General features: G+C 33.1%; 1 protein-coding gene across 1 annotated transcript in view; it reads right to left on the bottom strand.

The window, feature by feature from the left end:
* Nucleotides 1-27,842, bottom strand: part of LOC142317468 (cholecystokinin receptor-like) — a 96,396-nt gene that overhangs the window by 23,000 nt on the left and 45,554 nt on the right. The window contains exon 2 of the mRNA XM_075354035.1: nt 5,392-5,602. Coding sequence (XP_075210150.1) covers nt 5,392-5,602 — 211 coding nt within the window. The remainder of the gene's footprint in view (nt 1-5,391; nt 5,603-27,842) is intronic.

Here is a 27,842-nt window from a genome sequence, read left to right as displayed (position 1 = left end):
TTAAACAAAACCGTCACATTTCATGGTGAAGTCTGCAACAGACAAAGTTATACAAAAATAAATTATTATTATTATAAATGATAGAAGAATAATTCTGTCATTTAACAGTATACATGGACCACGTATACTGTATTACTTACAGCTACTTGGAATTTTAGTTAGTGAACTGTAGTAATTTTTATGTAGGTGAGGGCTATAATCTTTTTCATTGCAGATGTGCAATTAGTGTTTTGATATACTGAATGGAAACATATAATAAACGTTGATTAACTGGAAAGCAGATAAAGAGTGATTTTATTGGTATTCTTATAGCTTATTACAGATCACATTAAAATTATCGTACTCACAGATGTTTTAAAATGAATAGGGTTGTTAAGTTGAATCAGTTAATGGAAAAACTTCTCAAGATACAATATTTCAATCACATTTTATTTATCCCATTCAATATCCTGTCTGAGAGTATCTATTACGTAAAAACCATTGTTATTTATTGTTAATTTCCTTGAAATTCTATCAAGCAATGAGGCCGGCTTAGAAATTTTGTTATTCTTTTACATATGCTTTTACTACTTTAGTGTACTAAAGTAGATTTAATGTTCATTATCTGGAATATTTTTGTTTTACTTTAAAAAAATTGGATTGAATACTTATATATTTAATTAAATATATTTTTAATTTCTGATGTAATATTTTTTTAATCACTTTCTTAAAGTAATGTTTAAATAATTTATCTTTTGGTTGTAGGTTCCTGATAAACAATTAAGAGGGTTTGTATTTAGGATATTTTCATATTCCTGCAAGTGCAGTGACATAATGAATACTTTTCTTTGTACCACAGCCCATTTAGTTATAGTCATCTTTGACAAAAATCAAAATATTTCTAGAAATTTTTTCTATAAATACATCTGCAGTACTGTCTAGTATTTCTCTTCCACCTTTCTGTATGCAGTATATGCTAGTGATATATCAGTAAACATATTTAATATTAATATATATATATATAATAAAAATTAATGAGACCAAGGCCTTTACTTATATTCATATATGACTAAGTAGTCGTAGGCATACTCACTATGTGCACTAAAACCGTTTGAAAAATTTGTTGTTGAATGCATTGTAAGCATTACTGGGCCATGTAGAACATTTACAACACTTTGGTTTTCACTAATTCATTTTTATAGGTCCACATTACTACATTTGTTTTTCAAAAATTCAATATTCCTTTTTTTGTCTAACGTAAATTAGATTTAATCTTTATCAAGTTTGACAATAAATAATCTAAGGATTTAATTATTAAGTTTTAAAAAGCAAATCTATTAATACAACTTTTCCTTTACTAAGCCATTTCAATTTAATAAAAATTTGTTGTAAAATGACTGAAATATTTAGAACTGCGCGAAATATGTTTCCTGTTTTTGAATGCGTAGATACAGGACTCTCTTTGAGGATTTCAGTAAATAAGTTTGATCTTTTTACTAAATCACATCTGCTTGTGAAGATGTCATGTTCAGTAACCACTATTGTAAGTGGAAGTAGTAAGTATTATCTAGTTCACAGCTAATAATTTATAATTTAGTGATTCCTAGTAATTAAATGGTTACTATATTTATTAGTTAAAGTATACATATATTCTGAATTTATCTCTTACTAAACTATAATAATAACACATACATTAACAATAAAGGTAAGTTAAGGGAAGTACTGTTGTCGAGGTACAAGAGTAAGCTTACTGAACAATTTTTATATGGCTGCACAATTACAGGCTGAGTGGAGCATATTTAATTTTTATACAATATGCTATACTAATTTATTAGAAAGAATTATGCCATTAGAAAATTATTGCATTATAAATTATGTTATGATTATTATTATGTTATTATTAACTTAAACCTCTTGAAAACATGAATTCACATTGCATTATAAGCAAAATAAAAAGTATTTGATATAAAAAATAATATTTTGTGTAACAACTGCAAACAGTTGTTGTCATAAGTTGGCATCGTGACGTGAACTCATTCATTACTATTATCAGTGTCATTTATCAATCTATATTATTATTATTCTGCATGATATACAGATTTAATCAAAGCGGGTTAGTTCTAAACAGTGTCCATGAACTTGAGAGTTAAAAATTAAAGCCTCATGCTACTAGATAGGCTATGTTTGTTGTTGTTGTTAATAATTTTATCAAAGGCAGTGGAATTAATTGGGATAAATCTGTTGGGATGTGCACAGATACCACAAGGGCTATGGTATGAAAGTTTAAGGGTCTTGTAGCATGCATTCAATCCAATGCACTGTCTGCAAAATTGACTCACTGTATATTGAGTCAAGCATTGGCCTCATGTACTATACTTACTTATATGAAATCCATTCTCGATGATGCAGTAAAACTAATACATTTCATTAAATTTTGACACCTTAATTCTCACATCTTCACCGCACTACAACAAGAAATGTTAGTGAACACAAACAAACATTTGCTATCTCATTCAGAGGTGCACTGGTTAACACAAGATAAAATATTAACATAACTGTTTCAGCTGCTTGACAAGGTGAGGACTTTTCTTCCTGACTCCAAATTTGAACATAAAGATTATCTGTGGAACTTTTCTTGGCTTGCCTATTTGCATGATATTTTTAGCTTTCCAAATGCTGTAAATTCTAGTCTTCTGGGTTTGTCTTTAACATTGTTCTTTGGTAAGGACAACATTGAAGCAACAATAAAGAAATCAAACTTATGATTATGCCAAGTTGTTAATCAAGAACTTGATTTGTCTCCCTCACTCAGTGACTTTCTTGCAACAAATTATATTCAACTCTTGTCCGATATCATTGAAAAAATAAAATAACTTCTTGGGTCACTGGCATTGAAATTAAGGGAATATTTTCTCCCTGTAATGGAGATAGTAACTGGATGAAAAATCCCTTATGGTAACAGAAAATAGCCTTCCCCACAAAATAGAAGAGGAACTGTTAGAATTATTGTGTGATTTCAGTTTTGAAAGTTGCATTTGTACTATGACCTTGTCACAATTTTGGTTGCATGCATGACATATGTATCCAGATGTTTCCTGAACTACATTACAACGCTTACTGCCATTTGCATCAACATACCATTTGAATACACATTTTCTGCTCTGGTCTTCTTGAAAATCAAGTACATAAATAAGCTTAATGTGGAACCGGATTTCCAACTTTGAGTATCTACAATTGAATCAGAATTCAGTAAAGTAGCAGTTGCAAAAGAACATCAACCATCCACTGACACTCTTACAGTAAGCATGAAAAAGTTTTTTCACAATGAGATCATGAAAAATTATGTTCATTTTTATAATATATTCTCAGATACATTTACAACCTAAAATTGGAATATAATTTCACTATTGCTTCTTGAGATGTTTAATTCACTGAATTATTCAAATATCTAATGAGGTTACATTAAGTTGACCAACATTAATTAAGAAAAAATTTAGGGGGTCTGTCAGAACATGGTATTGGCTGTAAGAGGTCTGTGGCAATGAAAATGTTGGGAACCACTGCTCTAGAGCTATGCTTCAAGAAGGAAAGTTCCCTCCAAAAAAAAAAGTGAGGGAGTAATGTTCATATGAAAGAACGTACATAAGTTTGTATGTATGTGTGTTGGCATGTTTAAAGCTTAATAAATTTTGAGTGGATAAACCAATTTAATGAAATGTGGTACAGAGACTCGTGTATATGAGACAATTTGTTGGTAAAGGGTCTACATCTCTAGGGGGTAGGGTAGACAGTTTCTTTGGATCCAATTTTCTAAAAATTTTACAAATAAAACACGCTTTATATTAAACTTAGTATGTATATTCTTATCTTATCATTTTAAAAAAAATGCTCAAATTCTCTCCCTTCCCAAAATCAGAAAAAAGTTATATTTTTATTATTGCATTTTTTTAACCACGTTTTTTTATGTCTTCCTAACCGCAGTAGTTGTACATGTGGCCCAAAAAATTACTTTAGGGGCAATATTTTGTACAGGGAGCTGATCAAATTTAAAAAATGTAGATTTTTAGAAATTTTTAAACTTTTTTTATTAATTATTTGTAATATAAAAGTAAATGCTTAGCAATATTACTACATAAGTGTGATTTACTAAAATTTATAATAATTTATTTAAGGATTTCTATTTTGTATATTATACTATTTTTTTATTATGAGTTATACAATGCTGTTCTGTACTTTTATAACACAGGATCAGAGATTAAAGGTTTATAGCTAATTATAATTATGTGTTATTGAAAGTGTACTGAAATAAGTTATTATAAAAAATCAGATGTATGAATTGAAAGCAAAAATATATTTTATTAGTTTAAAATGTGCAAGCTTAATCTTTTTCTATTTATTTTACTGTATCGTAGTATGATGTATGTGAGAAGAGTTTGGCAGTGTAAACTTGTTGCTTCCATTTTATAAAGCAATATAGTAGTTAAAAGTTATTGTTTGTATTTTAGAAGCCATATAAAACATAATGGTCTGTAATAAAAACAAAATAACACTGTTCTTCATATGAACACTACATACTATTATGATTGTACTGCCAGACAGTTGGTGAATGTGTTTTTTAACTTATTTTTAGGGGCGTTTTTCTACTTCAAAACTATAATTGAAGTAAAATTTGTTTTACTGCATATCATACAATTATTATTTAATTATATGTGCATATAGAATAAAAAAAACCATAACCTAAAAAACAAATCAAAACATAAACCATCAGGTAATGTTTTTTAAGTTGCACTTTATAAAGCCTCGCATTGTAAGCGAAATGATGTTGTGTTGTTGTTTTGTATTTTGTTTTATTTTAAGTAATAACAAAATCATAATATCGTAAAATTGTTGTTTTTACACATACACATACACACACACACACACAGGTGTGTGTGTTCAATATGAATTTACAATTCCATATATAAATACTCTCTCTCACACACACACAAGGTGTGTGTGTGTGTGTGTGTGTGTGTGTGTGTGTGTGTGTGAGAGAGAGAGAAAGAGAGTATTTATATATGGAATTGTCAGCTCTACTAGCAAATTCTGTTCTAATACACCTCAGCTGTGTTATGTAGCAGGATTGAAGAGGGTGAAAGGTATCTTAAAAGGGAGATGTTTTGATGAAGATACAGAAATCCTAACAGAAGGTTTTCCTGGTCCTTTAAACCTGACTGGGGTTAATATAAGAGACCAGAGTTCTTTTCACATGAAATTGAGGTTATTTGAAAGTTCAAAAATAACCTTAAGTAGAACTGTTACTGGTTGGTCAACAATATATTTATGATTTTTATTAATTTATCATAAAACTATAAATTAAAGATGATTTGTACTGATTTATTAAATAAAGTTGTACACTTTTTTTTTCTTTACCTTGGTTGGTTGGTATTAATCTGCTGAGTAATGATATGGGTAGCATTGTGATAAGACTGCCTAGCCAAATCAAAGCGATTAATCTATATGCATGTGATAATGTTTGCCATCTTCTTGATCTTAGTGGGTGACATATCGCATAGTATCTTTCAACTGAGATTGCAACTAGGGTCCATGCTGATACTGCTACACTGGATGCTGAAACATAAATTATAATGCAAGTTATTAATAATTTTTTTTTTTAAGATTTTGTACTAATTTTTTATATAATTTGTTCCTTATATTAATTTGATAATAATATCAATTTGACCACCATAAAAATATAAAGTAGGCCATAAACTGCAAGGTGATATAAAACCAGGAATATTAGCATACTTCAAGATTGAATTCTTAGACGTACGATTAAAAGAAATTATTGTGTTTGAGAATTAACAATTTAGGAAATTTATGAAAATTCTGTACATGCAAATAACTTATTACTGACTTAGCCCTAAAATGATCTTATAACTGCTATTTATTATCGTCTCGCCTCATTATAGTTAAAAAACTGTAATCTGTGTTGGTAGAGGACTGTGTCATTTTACATGTACGCGTATTTTCTCTATTTCAAATTTTGCATTCAAATTTATATTTTATTTAATCTTCCTTTATAAAAATGTTTACAATTTTAATGTTATTATGAAAAGAGATTTCTCAACAAAGAGCATAAAAAAAAATATTTATTTATTTTTTTCTATATTTGCATATGTAGGTGTATAAATGGTTATGTGTGTTTTGAATTGATTGATAAAATAGTATTGTCATATGTTTGTGGCTAGAGTAGGATATTGAGAGAATAACAACTGAAAATGAAATTAAAAAAAAAATTATGTAAATACAATTGTTTACTCTAAGAACATGGAAAATAAGATAAATAATTATGAGAGTAGTAATAACAACAACAATAATAACAATAGGGAATAATTGACAAACAAAACTGTATTTCAAATAAATACAAGATTTGTTAAATTATAAAAACTAGAATACAGTCCAACTGATTAAAAACATTATAATGACCGCTAATATTAACATCTAATATTACATTAACATCAATAAAATAAGTGTAGACAAGTTTAAAGTTCATACAATTCCATTCTCTGCAAATACTATTACTTTTGTTATTTCTAATAAACCTACCCTACACTTTACGAATCAATTTATGACTGTCACTGTCACTTTCACTACTGTCTACCAATAACTCATCTGCACAACTTTTTGCATTTACCCACTGCCTACATCAGTCTGGACAAGCATTCCAGAATGCTTGACGTACTCTTCACTCATTGTTACTATATGGTTACTGATAACGCTGTCACAGAATTGTGTTGAATGGCCTCATAGCACTCGCTCAATATTGACTGTTACCACTGATCCCTTGCCATATTTATATCCCCCTGCAGAACCAGTACCAGCCTCATTCCTTAACTGTTGAAGTGTAATAATTTCGTTGTCCACGCCCTTACATTTTCCTATAAATTCCTATTCCGACCTGGTAACCCTTCTAGTTGAAAAACAGCTGTTGGTGGTGTCCTATTATCAGTACAACAAAGAAAAGATTGTAACATGTACCTTGTTTACACTGGTCTTGTTACAACTGCCCCTCCTTAAACCTGTTCATTCTAAACAGTTCAGTGATAAGGTGCCATGCAACTAAATGAACCACAATCTTCTTTGTTCTTGAACTGCGCTGAATTCTGTAGACCATGTTGTTGATTCTTTTCAAGACAGTGTAAGGCCCTCCCAGTTGGTCTGAAGTTTTGGACATCTTCCAATCGTCTTCCTTGGGCAATGAAGCCAAACTCGATCTCCTTCTTGAAACCCAGAAGAATTAGCCTGCAAGTCATATCTTATGGTCTTTTATGTATTTTGACAGTCGTTGGCCATCCTCAAATGTAGTCAGGCATAATGATGTACTTCTGTAAGGTGACTAATAAATTCTGCTTTGTATTTGATCGAAGGTTGTTTTTTCCCAGGGAGTGAAGCAAAAAGCAAATCATAGGGGGTAACCTCAATTCTCTTCCGAAAATTATCTTGGCGGGTGTAATGCTAGTGGATTCATCTTCAGTTGCTCTATAAGCCAGTAGAAAGAGATGAAGTTTCTTGTCTCAATCGCGGTGATTAGCTGAGACAACCTTCTTTAGGTGCTCCTCTATAGTTTTGACATATCATTCTACCATATCAACTGACTGTGGGGATGCAGTGATGCGGTTCTCATTTTCCATACATAAAATGCTTGAAGATCTTTTGCAAAATTTGAGATTCGAAGTTCCGCCCTTCATCGCTGAGAATTTCTCTTGGTATCCCAGAACGGCAGAAGAATTTATTCACCAGAGCGTCTGCTGCCAATGATTCTTCTTGGTTGGTTCCTCCTACTTTTCAGGTAAAAGTGGTTGATATCTACATCTGCCGATTGTATTTCTACCAGCCCGTCGCTGCTATTGTGTTAATTCGATGTAGATCCGAAATTCCAGCTAGTCTACTCTGCAGCAGTAACTACAGTCGACGTTAGAGAGTCGTCTGAAAAGCTTGTCCACATTTGAATGCTTCTTTTCTGGCGATGTTCTGCCTTGAAGTTGTATTCTTGAAGGTACCCAAGTCTTTCCCTCGAGATTTTAAAAACTCAGCAGCCGCGTAATCGCCGAATGATCAATGCGAATTGTGAAGTGCTTTCCATACAGACATTTGTGGAAGTGTTCTAGTGTCTTTAGTACAGCAAATAATTCTCGACGAGTCACACAGTAGTTTCTCTCTGGTTTCGATAGAGTTTTGCTGAAATAATGGATTACTTGTTTTGAATTCGCAACTGTACCCCGCCGATTCCAACGTTGCTCGCATCCGTATTAACGACGAATCAATCATCCGACCGAGGATTGGAATTGAGCATAAATTCTTCTTCAAGAGTTCAAACGATTCAGCTTCTTCTTGACCCCATCTGAATTTGTTGTTTTCTGTCGATTTTGTCAGAGGCTTAGAAGTCGGATAAAACGACGAAAATACGAGCATAGATCAGGAAAAGTTCTCACTTCCTGTTTTTTCTTTGGCGGCGGCCAATCGCGTACAGTTTTTAATTTTTTTAGGTCTGTAGACACTGATTTCGCTGAGACATGACCCAAGACCTGGACTTCTTCACAAAAGAGATCACATTTCTTCGGATACAGCTTCAGATTTCCATCTCGCAGCCAGTCGAAGACTTTTCGTAAGTTCTGAAAGTGCTCTTCTACAGAACGACTGTCGAAATCACATCATCAATTAGACTAGGCAGGATTCATAGGTTAAACTACACAATATTGACTCTAATTGTGTTCAAATGTAGCTGGTGCATTGCATAGACCAAAAGGCATCACAGAGAATCGCCACGGACCTCGTCCAGTTGAAAATGCAGTTTTCTCATTGCCTTCTCGGTGCAAAGCAACTTGCCAGTATCCACCCTTCAAATCTAGCGTAGAAATCAATCGCACTTTTAAGTGTGTCTAGAGTGTCATCAATTAGTGTTAGAGGAAAGCAATCCTTATTCGTAAAGTCGTTCAGTCTTCTGTAATCCACGCAGAAATGCTCAGCATTCTTTTTGATTAGAACAACTCAGACTGTCAAAAGGAGGACTAAGGACTGTCAAAATCTTTAGTGACTATAAGATCTCTAAGGATCTTTCATATTCTTCACCAAATTTCTCCTTTGAATTCCTGGGAGTTGCCCAGAATACACAGGTATGCGTGTGTCTGTGCGCGGGTAGTATATACGTGTTGGTATGTTTGATGTTGTTCTGTGCTGGTCTTTTGTCATGTGTGAGATGTTTGTGTGTGTGTAATGTGTGTGTGTGTGTGTGTGTGTGGGTGTGTATGTGCCTTGCTATTTGCTTTGTTGTTTGAATGTGTATGTGGGTGCTTACCGCCCTTCTAAAGTAATGCTTTACCAGCTATTCCCAGGAGGAGCGGGTCACCAGGGTTGGAGGTTTAGTCGGTAATGCGCAGGAATACATACGCCTTTTTTACTATTTACTCGCTAACAGGTTCCGCTTGTTAGCGAGTCCGACACTGCTTCGGCGCCCGTAAATGGAGTTCCTCCATCTCTTAAAAAAAAAGAATACACAGGCTCGTAATTTCCCAAAGCGGTACTTCATAACACAGCTTGTTCAGTCGTTCCGAGGTTTACCACCAGGACGGGAGCCTTCCTCGTATTCGAAACTAATGAACGGTCGAGTTGAATGTCCTTGATGGATACCGCACTGCCAGGTTCCATAACTCCTTCCACTCCCCTGAGAGGATTTCGCAATTCGCACTTTCTCACTCCGTCTCGAAATCGTCTCGTCTTTTAACAGTAACACTCTCGCTGAACGCGGTTCACTTCCTGACTCTACATCGCTATTTCTTCGTTGTCCAGTCGCAGGAGATGTCGTCCGACGTCTACAGTCGCGTTGTAAGCTCGGTAAGGATGTCCACACCAAGGATAAAGTCATCCTATTCCCGGCGAAGAATACCCGTACTCGAAGACAGCAGCGACCACATTGTAAATCTATGCGGGACACGCTGATAATAGGTAGAATATCTCCAGATGGAGTATTAATGACATAAGGCCGTTCTAGCTTCTTGTTTCACAGATGCTGACGATGTCTGGTTTAGCGACGAATATCGATACTCCCGTGTCTACTGTTATCTGATTCGGACCATCTTCAATTACATCGTCGACGAACAGGCTATCGGATCTTCTTCTTATTGTCGAGACGTTCAACAAGACTTGACGAGAGGAAGGTGATGATACCCCTGCTTTGACCAGCGCGTCTTAGTTTCCCTGAGGCTGAGCGAAAGTCTTAGACTTCTTCTTGCAGTCTACCTTTAAGCGGCCTCGTTCACCGTAGTTCTAGCAGACTGGTCGACCGTTGTTCTTCGATGCTGGAGTAGGCATTTTTCGTTCTCCCGTTGTAATCGGTCTGGTGACTGGCGCCTTTAAGGAAGTCTTGATGTCGTCTCCAGACTCTTCGTTGCAGTCGGCTCCCATTCTTCGAAGGCGAGAAGTATGACGAGACAGCACGTCGGCTACCTCCAGTCGCAGTCTTTTTTTTTTTTTAAGAGGTGGAGGAACCCCATTTACCGGCGCCTGGGAAGTATCGGGCTCGGTCGCAGGTTCCGCAAGATGTTATTAAATGCGTATGTGTTACTGCGTACTACCGAGTAAACCTCCACCCCTGGCTACCCACCCTACCTGGTACAGCTGATATGCATTACTTCAGGAAGGGGGGAATACACACTCAGACACAACACTACCTACACAATACACAATACACCTACACTAACACAATATCACACACACTCAGACATAACAGTCAACAAACACGGACCTCACACCCAAGAAACCAAACATCAGACTAAATCTCACCACACATCACATCAAAGCCAGTCCATCCAATAACGTAGACAAACACCCCTTACAGACAATCGAACACTATAGTATACTTACCTTACTGGTCGCCATCGGACGCGGGAGCGGAGTGACCATGACCTCATCGCACCCAGGCGATTCCCACACGTACGGGGAACCCCCTAGGCTCTCAGCCGCGTGCCTATCCGTCTCCGCACCATCCGACGACCCCTTCTTCTACCTCCTGTCACCTCCACAGACATATGGTTAATTGAAACCCAACCACCAAAGAACACCCCTATCCACGATCTAGTATTCAAATCCGTATAAAAGTAACTGGCTTTACTAGGACTTAAATCTTAGAACTTTCAACTCCGAAATCAGCTGATTTGCGAAGACGCGCTCACCACTAGACCAATCCGTTGGGTTAAGTCGAGAAGTGACTGTAATGTCTTTTCCTCACTTCCTAATATTTTACCTTTGCTGTATTTAACTATACAGCAAGGAGTCTTGGCCATGGTTATTAAATTTCACGATACTTAAAAATACATATAAACAAAAACTTTATTATTTAGCATTCTAACAAGCCAAATTAGTCATAAATTTCAGTATGATACTTATTTAAACCAGGTTATTGACAAAAACAATCTCACTCAAAATAGCTTCTATAACGAGCAATTAGCAACGACACAGTTAAAGTAACAATGAAGTTTTTACAGACCAAGTAATTGTTTTTAACATAATGTCGGAAATATAATAATTTAACTGTCATAAAATTATAAATAGCTATCAATTATTGCTGTTGTCTATAATAACATCGTACATGATATGTGTTGTGTATTTACACGCACCGTAGATTTTTTTTTTGTCTTCAGTCATTTGACTGGTTTGATGCAGCACTCCAAGATTCCCTATCTAGTGCTAGTCGTTTCATTTCAGTATACCCTCTACATCCTACATCCCTAACAATTTGTTTTACATATTCCAAACGTGGCCTGCCTACACAATTTTTTCCTTCTACCTGTCCTTCCAATATTAAAGCGACTATTCCAGGACGCCTTAGTATGTGGCCTATAAGTCTGTCTCTTCTTTTAACTATATTTTTCCAAACGCTTCTTTCTTCATCTATTTGCCGCAATACCTCTTCATTTGTCAATTTATCCACCCATCTGATTTTTAACATTCTCCCATAGCACCGCATTTCAAAAGCTTCTAATCTTTTCTTCTCAGATACTCCGATTGTCCAAGTTTCACTTCCATATAAAGCGACACTCCAAACATACACTTTCAAAAATCTTTTCCTGACATTTAAATTAATTTTTGATGTAAACAAATCATATTTCTTACTGAAGGCTCGTTTAGCTTGTGCTATTCGGCATTTTATATCGCTCCTGCTTCGTCCATCTTTAGTAATTTTACTTCCCAAATAACAAAATTCTTCTACCTCCATAATCTTTTCTCCTCCTATTTTCACATTCAGCGGTCCACCTTTGTTATTTCTACTACATTTCATTACTTTTGTTTTGTTCTTGTTTATTTTCATGCGATAGTTCTTGCGTAGGACTTCATCTATGCCGTTCATTGTTTCTTCTAAATCCTTTTTACTCTCGGCTAGGATTACTATATCATCAGCAAATCGTAGCATCTTTATCTTTTCACCTTGTACTGTTACTCCGAATCTAAATTGTTCTTTAACATCATTAACTGCTAGTTCCATGTAAAGATTAAAAAGTAACGGAGATAGGGAACATCCTTGTCGGACTCCCTTTCTTATTAGGGCTTCTTTCTTATGTTCTTCAATTGTTATTGTTGCTGTTTGGTTCCTGTACATGTTAGCAATTGTTCTTCTATCTCTGTATTTGAACCCTAATTTTTTTTTAAATGCTGAAAATTTTATTCCAGTCTACGTTATCGAATGCCTTTTCTAGGTCTATAAACGCCAATTATGTTGGTTTGTTTTTCTTTAATCTTCCTTCTCCTATTAATCTGAGGCCTAAAATTGCTTCCCTTGTCCCTATACTTTTCCTGAAACCAAATTGGTCTTCTCCTAACACTTCTTCCACTCTCCTCTCAATTCTTCTGTATAAAATTCTAGTTAAGATTTTCGATGCATGACTAGTTAAAGTAATTGTTCTGTATTCTTCACATTTATCTGCCCCTGCTTTCTTTGGTATCATAACTATAACACTTTTTTTGAAGTCTGATGGAAATTCCCCATTTTCATAAATATTATACACCAGTTTGTATAATCTATCAATCGCTTCCTCACCTGCACTGCGCAGTAATTCTACAGGTATTCCATCTATTCCAGGAGCCTTTCTGGCATTTAAATCTTTTAATGCTCTCTTAAATTCAGATCTCAGTATTGTTTCTCCCATTTCATCCTCTTCAACTTCCTCTTCTTCCTCTATAACACCATTTTCTAATTCATTTCCTCCGTATAACTCTTCAACATATTCCACCCATCTATCGACTTTACCTTTCGTATTATATATTGGTGTACCATCTTTGTTTAACACATTATTAGATTTTAATTTATGTACCCCAAAATTTTCCTTAACTTTCCTGTATGCTCCATCTATTTTACCAACGTTCATTTCTCTTTCCACTTCTGAACACTTTTCTTTAATCCACTCTTCCTTCACCAGTTTGCACTTCCTGTTTATAGCATTTCTTAATTTCCGATAGTTCCTTTTATTTTCTTCATCACTAGCATTCGTATATTTTCTACGTTCATCCATCAGCTGCAATATATCGTCTGAAACCCAAGGTTTTCTACCGGTTCTCTTTATTCCGCCTAAGTTTGCTTCTGCTGATTTAAGAATTTCCTTTTTAACATTCTCTCATTCTTCTTCTACATTTTCTACCTTATCTTTTTTACTCAGACCTCTTGCGATGTCCTCCTCAAAAATCTTCTTTACCTCCTCTTCCTCAACCTTCTCTAAATTCCACCGATTCATCTGACACCTTTTCTTCAGGTTTTTAAACCCCAATCTACATTTCATTATCACCAAATTATGGTCGCTATCAATGTCTGCTCCAGGGTAAGTTTTGCAGTCAACGAGTTGATTTCTAAATCTTTGCTTAACCATGATATAATCTATCTGATACCTTGCAGTATCGCCTGGCTTTTTCCAAGTGTATATTCTTCTATTATGATTTTTAAATTGGGTGTTGGCAATTACTAAATTATACTTCGTGCAAAATTCTATAAGTCGGTCCCCTCTTTCATTCCTTTTGCCCAGCCCGTATTCACCCACTATATTTCCTTCCTTGCCTTTTCCAATGCTTGCATTCCAATCTCCAACTATTATTAAATTTTCATTTCCTTTTACGTGTTTAATTGCTTCATCAATCTCTTCGTATACACACTCTACCTCATCATCATCATGGGCGCTTGTAGGCATATAGACGTTAACAATCGTTGTCGGTTTAGGTTTTGATTTTATCCTTATTACAATGATTCTATCGCTATGCGTTTTGAAATACTCCACCCTCCTCCCTATCTTCTTGTTCATCACGAAACCTACTCCTGCCTGCCCATTATTTGACGCTGAGTTAATTACTCTAAAATCACCTGACCAAAAGTTGCCTTCCTCTTCCCACCGAACCTCACTAATTCCTACTATATCCACATTTGTCCTACCCATTTCCCTTTTTAAATTTTCTAGCCTACCAACCTTTTTCAAGCTTCTAACATTCCACGCTCCGACTCGTAGAATGTTATTTTTTAATTTTCTGGTGACCCCTTCCTTAGTAGTCCCCACCCGGAGATCCGAACGGGGGACTATTTTACCTCCGGAATATTTTACCAAGGAAGGCGCCTCCATTATTGCTATGTGAAAATGCAGAGAGCCACATTTTCTTGGAAAAAAAGCAGCTGTAGTTTTCCATTGCTTTCAGCTGCGCAGTACTCAGAGGACTGAGTGATGTTGATATGGCCGTTTAAGTCATTGTGACTTACGCCCCTAACAACTACTGAAAGAGCTGCTGCCCTCTTTCAGGAATCATTCCTTAGTCTGGCTCTCAACAGATACCTCTCCGATATGGTTGCACCTTCGGTCCAGCTACTCTGTATCGCTGAGCACTCAAGCCCCCTCACCAACGGCAAGGTCTCATTATTCATAGAGGAGGGCACCGTAGATAAAAATTATAAATTTGTTAAAAGTATTTTTTGCTAGATAACGTATGAACAAGGTGCATTTTTTCTTTGTAAAAACATTTTTAAATATTTTATTCAGGAATGTTTTCTGATTCTGCTATAAAATTTCATTCTTGGCTTTAGGAACGTTGAACATACACACTCTTCATTTGTAATTACATCTTACACGAAGAAAAACCACATATTCAAACATAAATTTATAAAATTGTTTTGTCATAAATTTATAAAATTATTTTGACTCTACCAAAACATGGGAGGATTAAATACACTGTGTGTCAAGCAATATTTATTCTTTTGGTAGTATGAAATAATTAAGACCCTATGTTTATTAATAAAATCGTATCCCTAAGAATAAATTGAAATTATTTTTGTCATAATAAATAGAACTAATTGATCAAATTGTCAGGTATCAAAGCTTATTAACTGAAAAGAAATTCTTAAAAAAAATAGAAGTTTCGCAACATATTTATTTACATTGTTTAAAATTTTTTTTAAAAATAATTGTTGTTGTCTCCTCTGAAATTTTTATTAAAATTTATGTATAGTGAGTAAATCGCAAAGCAGGTGGTTTTCCGCAACCCACCGGGTTGGTCTAGTGGTTAACGCGTCTTCCCAAATCAGCTGATTTGGAAGCCGAGAGTTCCAGCGTTCAAGTCCTAGTAAAGCCAGTTATTTTTACATGGATTTGAATGCTAGATCGTGGATACCGGTGTTCTTTGGTGGTGGTTGGGTTTCAATTAACCACACATCTCAGGATTGGTCGAACTGAGAATGTACAAGACTACACTTCATTTACACTCATACATATCATCCTCTGAAGTATTATCTAAACGGTAGTTACCGGAGGCTAAACAGGAAAAAGAAAAAAAAGAGGTGGTTTCCGCAAAATGAATGAAGGGACCTCTGATTAAAAATTAAAAAAATTAACAGAGTTATGAAAGTTGTTAACAATTCTGTTCGGTTTAATTTTCATCACTTGACGTTTTTTTGTTAAAATACATCTCGGTGGTTAACTAATAATAATAGTTATGCTAATAAGAAAGGTTGAACTTCTGTTCCTCATTTTAAATATATGGAAAAGTTACTGGGAAAATTGTTTCAAACTTTATTTACATCTGTTTTTTATTTTTTAGATATATCCTGATCATGTAAATTATACAAAAGTTTTTATTAAAAAGAAGAAGGTTTAATTTTATGTACCATAAATTTTTTTCATGTGTATTCTGATCAAGGGTAAATGCCAAATATTTATTTTCTATCAAGAAAGGGCGGTCTAGTGACCTAATCGTACAAATTATTATGTATATTAAAATAAATTTATTTTTCAGATTTCATAGGAACATTTAACTTCGTTTATTTGTAATCCTATACAAACAATAAAACAAAACACAAATCAAAATAATGGACATAAATTTAAATAAATAAAATCATCGAAGTAAACATTTTTATGCTGGAATTTAATATGAAATGTATGAAACGCAACATGTTGAAGGTATTACACAAAAAAAATCATTACCTAGTGTCTCAGATAAGTTAACATGTGTCACTGCTAATAAAAAAGTCTGACAACCTAGATAATGTAATTTAAAAAAAAATCTTTTTAAAATTACTAAGTCGAACCTAAAAACGAATCAAATGACCTGTCTGTTAATTTCAGTTTTATTCAGTACAGTTATTTTATAAAAATGGCTAAAATTAAAATTCTTAATGTATTTTGTGAAAGAGATATAACAAAAATGATGTAAATTAAATCGTTTTTGTCTACGAAAACTAAAAAAATTACTTGTATTCATTTATAAAAAAGCGCATTTGCAATGCATTACTATTTATATCGTTATGCCGACAAAAGATTTGCCGCGTTCGATGACTTCATTGTTTTACTATTTAATACGGGAAAGGAAAAAAATTAGTATACGTTACAATGTAGATGAGTAGCGAAGTAAATTGACTGATGGTTATTAAAGATTGAATTAGATTGTAATTTTGTCGGTAGAGCTCGTCTTAGTAATGTATCGTTTTCGAGGGAAGAGACAGTTTACTATGGTCAGTTAAAAATGTGTGTGTGTGTGTGTGTCGTTCCTAACCTTTTCATTACAATTTTTTTATTATTTCCGTTAAAAAATGTGATAATACAATATTTTGGGATTAAAATCAAGGTAATTAATATTTTTATAAAGCAGGTGGTTGTTTTATCCATTTTTTCAACTAGTGTATCTTTTTATTAATTATAATAATTAACTTTAGATACTGTATTAACGTAGGTAGAAATTAGGTGAAACTCGGTTATTCGATGGGCTTTTAGATTATTAGTATTTCACTGTTTGAACTAATAATAATGATTATTACTTGTACAAAGTAATAAAGTACTTCAATTGTTCACTATATTTTAATATCCTAAATTTAAATAAAGAATTTTAATTTTTAATAACTGAATTTCTAACTATTGTACTTTAGTTTAATCGTAAAGGGAATTTGTTGGGTTATTTGTCTGTTTTATTACATAAAAACTTAAGTAATTAGAGATTATAATGTCTAACTTCCGATTTCTATGAAACTCGAAATATATTTTATTATTATTATTATTAATCATAGTAGAATAATAAAAGCGACATCAGTGGCCACAAAAGCAGTTTGTTTTAGACAAGCTCTTCGATTTGCGAAATAACGGCAACTTTATGTTAGCCTACTCTTTTATCCAACTTTGTTTAAATACGTTAACACATTAAAATAACTAACGTCAATATACATGTTAATTAATGTATAAAAAAAAAACATTTTAAAGATTATTTGAAATCAACATATTGTTAATTCGTTAATAACATGTTAGGTCGTTGAAAGTCAGTCAATCACGACATTTGATCCTGAAGAAACCAAAGAATATTTTCTTGTATTTATTTTAGATTAATGCCACTAATAATTTAATAAATGTAGATTATAAATATACCCTAAGATTATTATGGAACAGAATGGGGGTAAGTTTATTTTAGATTAGTTATTGTTATTAGCAAAATAAGTGAATGTAGGCATCGAATAGTGTACAATTATGCACATTCTTAAGTGCGTTCGTTAGTTTTTTAATTTGTTACAATGTTACATTTTTTTCTACCATCCGTAGTGCTAATTGTTTGCTTTTCTTCTTTTTTATTACATAATCTTCATGGATGATCTCTATTTATTGTTAGAATTAAAAAAAAGTTTTTTTTTTGTGTGTGTGTGTGTGAACAAATATACATAGAATGTTAGTACAATATGGTACTCCTTAAATAATTTTTCAACGGTTAAACAAATAAAAATAAAAATTTACCCCCAAGCTTCCATTGCGGAAGGGGACAGCTGAAACATTTTAAGTTGAAAGCGTGGATTGTGACATATCATTTTACATGGGATGGAAAAACCAAACGTTTAACGTAAAAAACTCTGGTCTTTGACATATATAATAAAACTCGTCGCCATTTAATTTTCTTCAAAGTTAATTTAAAAACAAAAATGGTCAACGGTACCTCTTAAATAATTACTCAACAGTTAAAAACTAAAAAAAATTTAGCAAATGCTCCTATCTCAAAACAATCTATTTTTCGGTATGTGACCATTGCACTGTTAGCCCCTATGGAAGGTAACTAAAAAAAGTGTAATAGAAAAAATAGAAATGTCCCATATAATTTTAACCGGTATTAAAAAAAAAAAAAATGTCATTAAAACGTCGAGCTATGACAACCCTAATCAAAATGGCGACCATTTTATATTTTTCACAGCTAGTTTCAATATTGGGTTACATACAGTGTACCAAAGTATTGGTGTAAACAGTTAATTTTTTCTTTTAATTAATAAAACTTTTTTCACCTAATTTATAGCAAAAATCGTAAGTCGGGACTCCAGAGGAACTTTCTCCGCGAAATAAAAAGGAATACTCGGAATCGATCCGTTTAGTGATAAATAAGGTGCAAACAAACATACTTATAAAACAACATATATGTTATAATATATATATTTATGTATTCGTTGCAATCTGTTCAACCTGTGAACAATAAGGAACCCCTCCAACGGCCCATTGAGTTGAGGATGATGTGTATGACATGGAAATGAGGTGTAGTCTTATACAGACTCAGACTAATCCTGAGACGTGAACTCATGTGGTTAATTGAACTTCAATCACCAAAGTACACCGGTATCCATCGTTTAGCACTCAAATCCGTTTAAAATTATCTAATTTATATTCTTATTTGAACTTCAGAACTTTTGACTTCAAAAATCAGCTCTTAAACAAGTGATTTGCAATGACGAGAGCACTAGACCAGCTCGGTGGGCTATAACGCACACACACACACACACGCGCGCGCGCACACACACACGCGCGCACACACACACACATACGCACGCACACACACATACACGCGCACACACACACACACATACGTATAGCTCCTGTAAAAGGAAACAATGCAAATGCATTGTTTCTCAACGGAAGATCACGTTATCTGTCCTACTTTGTATCAATCAGTAAGAATTGCTCTTACTGAATATAATGAAGTTATTACGTCTGATGAACAGAGAGTCTGTAATTATTGCTTGTAGAGCCGAACATCACTTGCATTTTGGTGGGTTGAAATAGCTTTTGGTGGGTCGAGTAGCTTTTAACTCAGTGAAAAAGGTAACGGGAAACCACTTCACTTCTCAGTCTCTTCAGTAAGGCTGGCAAGGAATTCTGTTGTTTTGACTGACTCTGAAGTAACAAAAGATGACCTTTTGTTAGGTCGCCTACAATCGTTCTAGTTATGAACCTAATGTATTTATCTACATGTATATACGGATTAAAATTATAATCTTTCATTAGAAGTTTGTAAAAGAGCTAGAATTTTATAAAATGAAAAATTCAAAACTTAGTTCTTGAAAATCAGAAATAATTTTTAGTATCTGTTTTAATAAAAAAAAGAAAATTTCTGTAATTTTTTTCCGATATTGTAAATTTGAATAAATTTTGGTAATTTTTTTTATGGAATAGCGGACACATCAACAGCTATAGCCATTAGCCCGGTCGAAATTGATAGCGTATTAAAAAATGCCATGCCTGACCGCGATTCGAACCCAGGACCTCCGCACGAAATGCCAAGACGCTATGAACTCAGCCACGGAGGTCGGCTATTTTTTTTTTTTTTTTTACTTTCAAGGCCGCAAATGACCACTTTAGACACAATAATTCAAGTCTTTTTTTGCCGATCTTTTGGCCTTTAAGTTCTTACCTTTTACTTTCTCCCAATATTTAGTCATTCTTAATGATCTTGCTTTACGATCCTCTTCTGAATAAACCCTTTTTGTATAATTACAAGTTCTTACTTTAAAGTTGATATTCGGATCTTTAATAACAAATTTTAATTTTTCGGATTTATTAAGTAAATCTTCGTAAGTCAAATTTAATTCTTGTATGTCTTCTTTAATTTCTTTGATCCATAATGGCGGATTTTTTAAAGACCAGAATTGATCGATAATTCTCTTAGTAATCCTATCCTGCGGTAATCTTAACAAGTGTGCATATTATATTCGTTATTCATTATATTATTATATTTATTATATTCGGCTAATTTTATAATATGAAAAGTTTTCATTAAAATAAAAATTATATACGTGTATATATATATACGTATATAAGAGGAAATTTATTTATTATTACTATTTTAATCATGAGATATTCTTTCGGGTGCAGTTGACGAGTGTATTTCGTTTGATTTTTGAAGAACGAAGAGGTCTTCGGAAGAAGAAGAGGGAGAAGAAGAAGGAAGACCAACCACTCGCCTCAACATCACGGACTGGAGTCCGGAACAGAGCCCAGCAGAGATGCGTCCTGAAGGGCAGCCATACCAGAAGCGGATGAAGAGCTTCTACACAACCTCTCCTATTTCAAAACTTACAGTAAGACAAAATAACCCAGCAATAGCGACTCCTCCGGAAAAGGGGACGCATTGCTCCATCCTTATAGCTAGTGTCCCGTTGTGGCGTATTCCTGCTAGCCTATTAAAGAGTTAGCACCGAAAGGACTTCAGTGGACGGTCTGAAGGGGAATTACGTCGGGGGCTTTATAAGCCTAGCCTTCCGCGGTCGGCCCATGAAATGGGTTCGATAACGCTGGTTTAACAACGGATTGGAATGCAAATTAAATCCGTCTTAAATTCACTAAAATAATAATAGACAAAACTTGAAAAATTAGATCCGAGATTAAAAAAAAAAAATAACCTTTTTAAAAAAACAAGCCCGATTAGAATGATCCAGCAGCAAGGGACTTTGTCCAGGTTCTGCGATAAAGTAGGGAGTAATAGACTCCTGCCAACTTTGCATTCCATTCCATTCCATTTGATTTTATCTTTGTGGATCTATTTGTACTTGTGTAATTTCTCAAGCGTTGCTTATTTTTATTTTCAGCAACAGCATTTATAAATTATCTTTTGTTTTCTTACTTTTATTTTCTTTTATTAATGCATCTCCTTTCCGTGTCTCTAAAATTATTTTTTCTATTGCGATGATTCACGAAGTCATATTTTGTTTTCGCCCTTATCTAATAATTTGTTTTTGATTATGTTTAAGAGTTATATGTTTAGTAATATGTTTAACAGTAATCCGTCGTTTAACAATTAACGTATTATCCGGTGTTAACGTTGTTTGAAGATTTAGAAATTGTGTTAAGGAATAGCAAGTAGTTATATCGATATACATAAGAAGTTGACATTTATATTGTTGATTTATTTTTGTAATTCAATGGTAAATAAACATAAAATGAATCGTACTTTCAATTTTGCTGCCACATTTCATCATGAACATTATAACATTTCAAATTAACATTAAAAATCTAATTTTATTAAATTTAATGGTTTCAATGATTATTCTAGGGAATGTACATCTAAATTGTTTAACTCCTGAAAAAATACTGTCTCTATTCAAGATTGGAACGGTGATCCTTCTGAATGAAAAATATAGAAAATTTCAAAAATGTTAATTTAATATTAAATTTTTTTATATATTATTTAATAATAACATAATATATTTTAAGTTTTTATATCGTAGCACCGTTGGTAAAGTTAAAGTCAACGTAACTACGCGTATTGTAATAGTATCACAATTTGTTTAACTTTTATAAAATGACGATCAGTTGTTATGTATATAATTTAAATATGCGAGTTTTATATTTTCATATAATTTAATCATAAATTATAATCCCTCCTGAGGGATGAGGGACAGCTCCCTTCCGAGCTGCTATTCGTTTGTGTATGCACAGATAGGTAGCAGTGATGATGCGCGGGGACTCTCTCGTCTTCTTGTACAAAAGGCTGTAGTCCCGGCTAGAATGCTCCTTTGGGTGTTCTCGTTTGAGGCAAAAGGCATAAAGACCGAGTCCCGGCTCTTAGGGTGGGGGAACAGGATCGAAATAATCGGGCACGGTAACCCTACTCTGGGAATTAGAGGCAGGCATTAGTAGATAAAAACCAGCCGGCTTATAAAAGGACACTCTCCCGGATTGTATTATGCTTCACTGTGGAATCCGATTCCGGGGACAGGGGAAAAAAGATAAATATCTTGATGATTACCCGGTGATATATCCTGTAAAAAAATTTTGCGTTGTACGAATAAATTATTACTTATAACATGTACACCTGATATGTTTCACTTTTTTTTCTCTTTTTTTTTTGTCTTCAGTCATTTGACTGGTTTGATGCAGCTCTCCAAGATTCCCTATCTAGTGCTAGTCGTTTCATTTCGGTATACCCCCTACATCCTACATCCTTAACAATTTGTGTTACATATTCCAAACGTTGCCTGCCTACACAATTTTTTCCTTCTATCTGTCCCTCCAATATTAAAGCGACTATTCCAGGATGCCTTAATATGTAGCTTATAAGTCTGTCTCTTCTTTTAACTATATTTTTCCAAATGCTTCTTTTTACATCTATTTAGCATAACACCTCTTCATTTATCACTTTATCCACCCATCTGATTTTTAACATTCTCCTATAGCACCGCATTTCAAAAGCTTCTAATCTTTTCTTCTCAGATACTCCGATCGTCCAATTTGTTTGGAGTGTCACTTCCATATAAAGCGACACTCCAAACAAATTATATTTCTGACTGAAGGCTCGTTTCGCCTGTGCTATACGGCATTTTATATCGCTCCTGCTTCGTTAATTTTAAAATAAAAGAAACCAATCATTTTATTTTATTTGATTTTTCTTCACAGTAAAATAGTTTTAATGTGCACGTGTGACTTTTGGCAGTAACTTTCGTTGGAATTTTGAGTACAATTTGACATGAACTCGATTAGTTGATGAGTATTATTCGTGCGTAGATGAAAAGTCATAATTAACATTTTGTTCAGTTTATATTTTATATACCTTAATGTAGTTAATATATTCATTTTTCAGTTACTCTTTATTGCTAACTATTTATGATGATACTGAAAGTATCTTTTTTCTTTCAGGTATAACGGGTGTAACTTTTTTTTTAGAAAATTGTTGACTTGAAAAAACTTTTCAACTGCTTTTCTAACAGTTTATTTTACGAGATCACTATGGATTAGTTGGCAATTTATCATTATTTTAATAGTCCTTTAATTAGTCCCTGTTTTTTTTTTTATGTTAACAATAGTTATTTTTTTATTTTATTGATATTGTTTTACAGATATACATATTTATTTAATTATAATAGTTTTTACGGTTTAGTTTATTAATTTTATAGTTCGTGTTTAATTACTTTGTTTAATTAATTTTTATTTTTAGATGGTCGTTTTCTTATGAATGTGAATATTGTTAGTCTGTTCATATATAAATCATAGTTATGTAAAATTTATCTAATCGTCCTAAAAAAAAATTAACCGAGTAATTTCTTCAATATATTCGAAAATAATACCTTTTAATTAATGTAATTTGATAATACATCATTTATTCATTATTATATATTAATTAATTTATAATTAAATAATATTTTAATTAATAAATGTATATTTTTTATTAATTTATTAATCTATATTTCTATTTATTTATTAATCTGTTGAGATACGTGTGTCGTAAATTTTTTTTTTAATTTCGTTTGTTGAGCTAGGATATTATAAAATATATTGGTGAGGCTACGTCATGTGTTAAAATACTTTCTAACAATTTTTATCAATTCGGGGAGGCGTGGTGAAGAAAAAAGATTAAGAACAGGATTAACTTAATTAATTTCATTTTTGAAAAGAAAAATACTTTCTGTTTCTAAAATCATTTTGGATTAAACTGAACTCATTTACCCCCTTTATAATAGTCGAGTTGTATCTTTAAAAGTTAGTGTAAAGCTTAATAACTTTCTTTAGAGTAAAAGTGAAAAATTGAGGATCGTCTTACTTTATTTCCTTATGACGTTTCTGTTAAATTCTGTAATTTTATACAGTAATGAAATTTCTTATAAAAAAAACGAGATGACTGAAAAATAGCCATTTTGACGATTTTTAAACATTTCTCTATTCCCATGTAAAACTCACGACAAAAAATTTCTAAACGTGCTTTATATAAACTACCTATTAATTTTTACTTCTATCTTCGAAGTGAAGGAAGTATTGTGATCGCGAAAAATTTCGGTTTTTAGATTTCCACGGAAATTTCCATTTTGACCATCCCTGAATCCATTTCGACTAGTTTCGGCGTAACGTTTTTACGTTCGTATGTATCACGCATAACTCAAAAACGATTAGCTCTAGGATGTTGAAATTTTGGATTTAGGACTGCTGTAAAATCTAATTGTGCACCTCCCATTTTGATTGCAATCGACTGAACCAAAAGTGCCCAAAAAAGCTCAAAATCCTAAAAAAAATTGGGTTTTGGACTTTTTCATAACTGCAGTAATAAGCCCTTATTGATAGCTGTTCAACGATATATCATAAGCGGTATTTATTTTCATCGCTTCCATAGTTGTAGCCAAATAAAATTTTAATTAATGAAATATTTGGAGATCTTATAAGGGAAGACACATCGGTTCGAATCAGACTTCATCTCCTTTTTTCTTTTAACTTTCTTTTTAAAATTTCTTTTTTCACTTTTTTAAAATTTAAATATATTGATTTATTAATAATTATTAACCCGTTATTGTAAAAACAATTACAGTAAGTAATTATTCAATAATAATAAAAAAAGTCAGAAGTTATTAATGAAATGAAATTTTATGTACTTTTAAAAATATGTATATGTAATTTAATAGGCTTTATTACATATGTGTATATGTGATAGATTTTGTGAAACATCCTATTATTTAATTTTTTTTTCTCTTCAGTCTTTTGACTGGTTTGATGCAGCTCTCCAAGATTCCCTATCTAGTGCCAGTCGTTTCATTTCAGTATACCCTCTACATCCTACATCCCCAACAATTTGTTTTACATACTCCAAACGTGGCCTGCCTACACAATTTTTCCCTTCTACCTGTCCTTCCAATATTAAAGCGACTATTCCAGGATGCCTTAGTATGTGGCCTATAAGTCTGTCTCTTCTTTTAACTATATTTTTCCAAATGCTTCTTTCTTCATCTATTTGCCGCAATACCTCTTCATTTGTCACTTTATCCACCCGTCTGATTTTAAACATTCTCCTATAGCACCGCATTTCAAAAGCTAATCTTTTCTTCACAGATACTCCGATCGTCCAAGTTTCACTTCCATATAAAGCGACCGCTGAATGTGAAAATAGGAGGAGAAAAGATTATGGAGGTAGAAGAATTTTGTTATTTGGGAAGTAGAATTACTAAAGATGGACGAAGCAGGAGCGATATAAAATGCCGAATAGCACAAGCGAAACGAGCCTTCAGTAAGAAATATAATTTGTTTACATCAAAAATTAATTTAAATGTCAGGAAAAGATTTTTGAAAGCGTATGTTTGGAGCGTCGCTTTATATGGAAATGAAACTTGGACGATCGGAGTATCTGAGAAGAAAAGATTAGAAGCTTTTGAAATGCGGTGCTATAGGAGAATGTTAAAAATAAGATGGGTGGATAAAGCGACAAATGAAGAGGAATTGTGGCAAATAGATGAAGAAAGAAGCGTTTGGAAAAATATAGTTAAAAGAAGAGACAGACTTATAGGCCACATACTAAGGCATCCTGGAATAGTCGCTTTAATATTGGAAGGACAGGTAGAACGGAAAAATTGTGTAGGCAGGCCACGTTTGGAATATGTAAAACAAATTGTTACGGATGTAGGATGTGGTGGGTATACTGAAATGAAACGACTAGCACTAGAATGGGAATTTTGGAGGGCTGCATCAACCCAGTCAAATGACTGAAGACATAAAAAAAAAAATAAAAAACTCTTGGGTTCAAACCCTTTAGGTTGCTCGTATTATTGGGTCATAGCTTTAGGGGAAACTTGTGCAAAGCTCTTTTAAGCCGTTTTCTCAATGTTTAATCACAGAATTTAGTACTCTTCTCTGAAGAGGGCCATTTGCCTGAGTAATTGATCTCAGAACAAGTAGTGCAAAGAAAATCTCCAGTTTTTTGAAGAAATCACAGATCACTCCACCATTTGTAGTTTTGTGAATAGCACATCTGACAGGACAATACGTTTTTTGAAGTGAAGTGATAACATCATTTCGTACCTTAACACGCTTGAAAATTATTTTATTTTTCGGTTTGCATCGATCGGTTTGAAATTAATTGCCATTTTATAGCAAGATAAAGGTCCAGCTTAAATTCTCAATCGGTAAGGGACTTTTTACATTATTATTTCAAGGTCAGTGGATCGGTAAGGACCCCAAAATTACTGGCCGTCTAGAAGTCCAAACTTAATAATCTGTGGAAATTTCCTTTGGGGGAATATTCAAAGAGAAAACATATATCCAATTTGTTATTAACGAATGTTGAAGTGACAACAATTGTCAGAAACTGTTCTTAACTGACTTGGCAAGAGAACGTCTAAACGCACTTGGTGACTGATAAAACTGTGTGAACAATAGAAGCACATATAGATTTAATTTAAAGTAAGTTGTATGTATAAAATATATATATATATATATATATATATGTGTGTGTGTGTGTGTGTGTGTGTGTGTGTGTGTGTGTGTGTGTGTGTGTGTGTGTGTGTGTGTGTGTGTGTGCGCGCGTGCATACGCACGTTTGTGTTTTTTTATTACTGAAAATTTATACTCGTTAAGATATGACCCTATCCCACAGTTCTAAAACTTTTAATTTTTCCTTAAGATGGGAATTCCGTTGAATCATTATAAATCTTCTTTTTTTTTAAAAATCCATTCTTAAAAGACGATTATTTTTATAATTTAATTATCAGCGGCTATAAAATTCCTAAAATTTTAAAAATTAAATATCTTCTGAAATACTTTTTTTTAAATTACCAATTTAATGTAAAACGTTTTAATTGTTAAAAAACGCCTAGTGAAATTTATTTTAAAAAATAAATAAAAAACAATTCATAAAACTTATATTGTTAATGCAGTACCTTAGTAACGTATATTTTGTTTAAAAATTCAGTCTACAATGGAGCGGGTTTGTGTGAGGTAGGGAAGGCGGGAGGGCCCTACCTCAAAAATAAATAAATAAATAAAAAATGAAAGAATATTCATAGAAGAAAATTTTATAATTAAAACTTTTTTAAATTTTTTATTTTCTTTTGAATCTAAGTATTATTAAAAATACGGAAAATTGTTTTTGCGAGAAAAATAACCAGTTTCTCGCAAAAGTAATTTTCAACTCCAAAAATTAATTGTATTAATTTATTAAATTATAAGTTTCTTCGATTCCTTTCAAGTAACAAAATTTCAACTCTACAAAAGGAAAAACAGATAAGTGTACATCGATTACATAAGATAGGTGTACACAGACATAAATAAGTGATTAAGATAAGTGATTACATATATAGATAATTACATGTACGATTACATACA

The sequence above is a fragment of the Lycorma delicatula genome, chromosome 1, assembly GCF_047948215.1.
Source record: "Lycorma delicatula isolate Av1 chromosome 1, ASM4794821v1, whole genome shotgun sequence".
NCBI lineage: Eukaryota > Metazoa > Arthropoda > Insecta > Hemiptera > Fulgoridae > Lycorma > Lycorma delicatula.
This window is presented reverse-complemented; position numbering and strand designations above follow the sequence as displayed.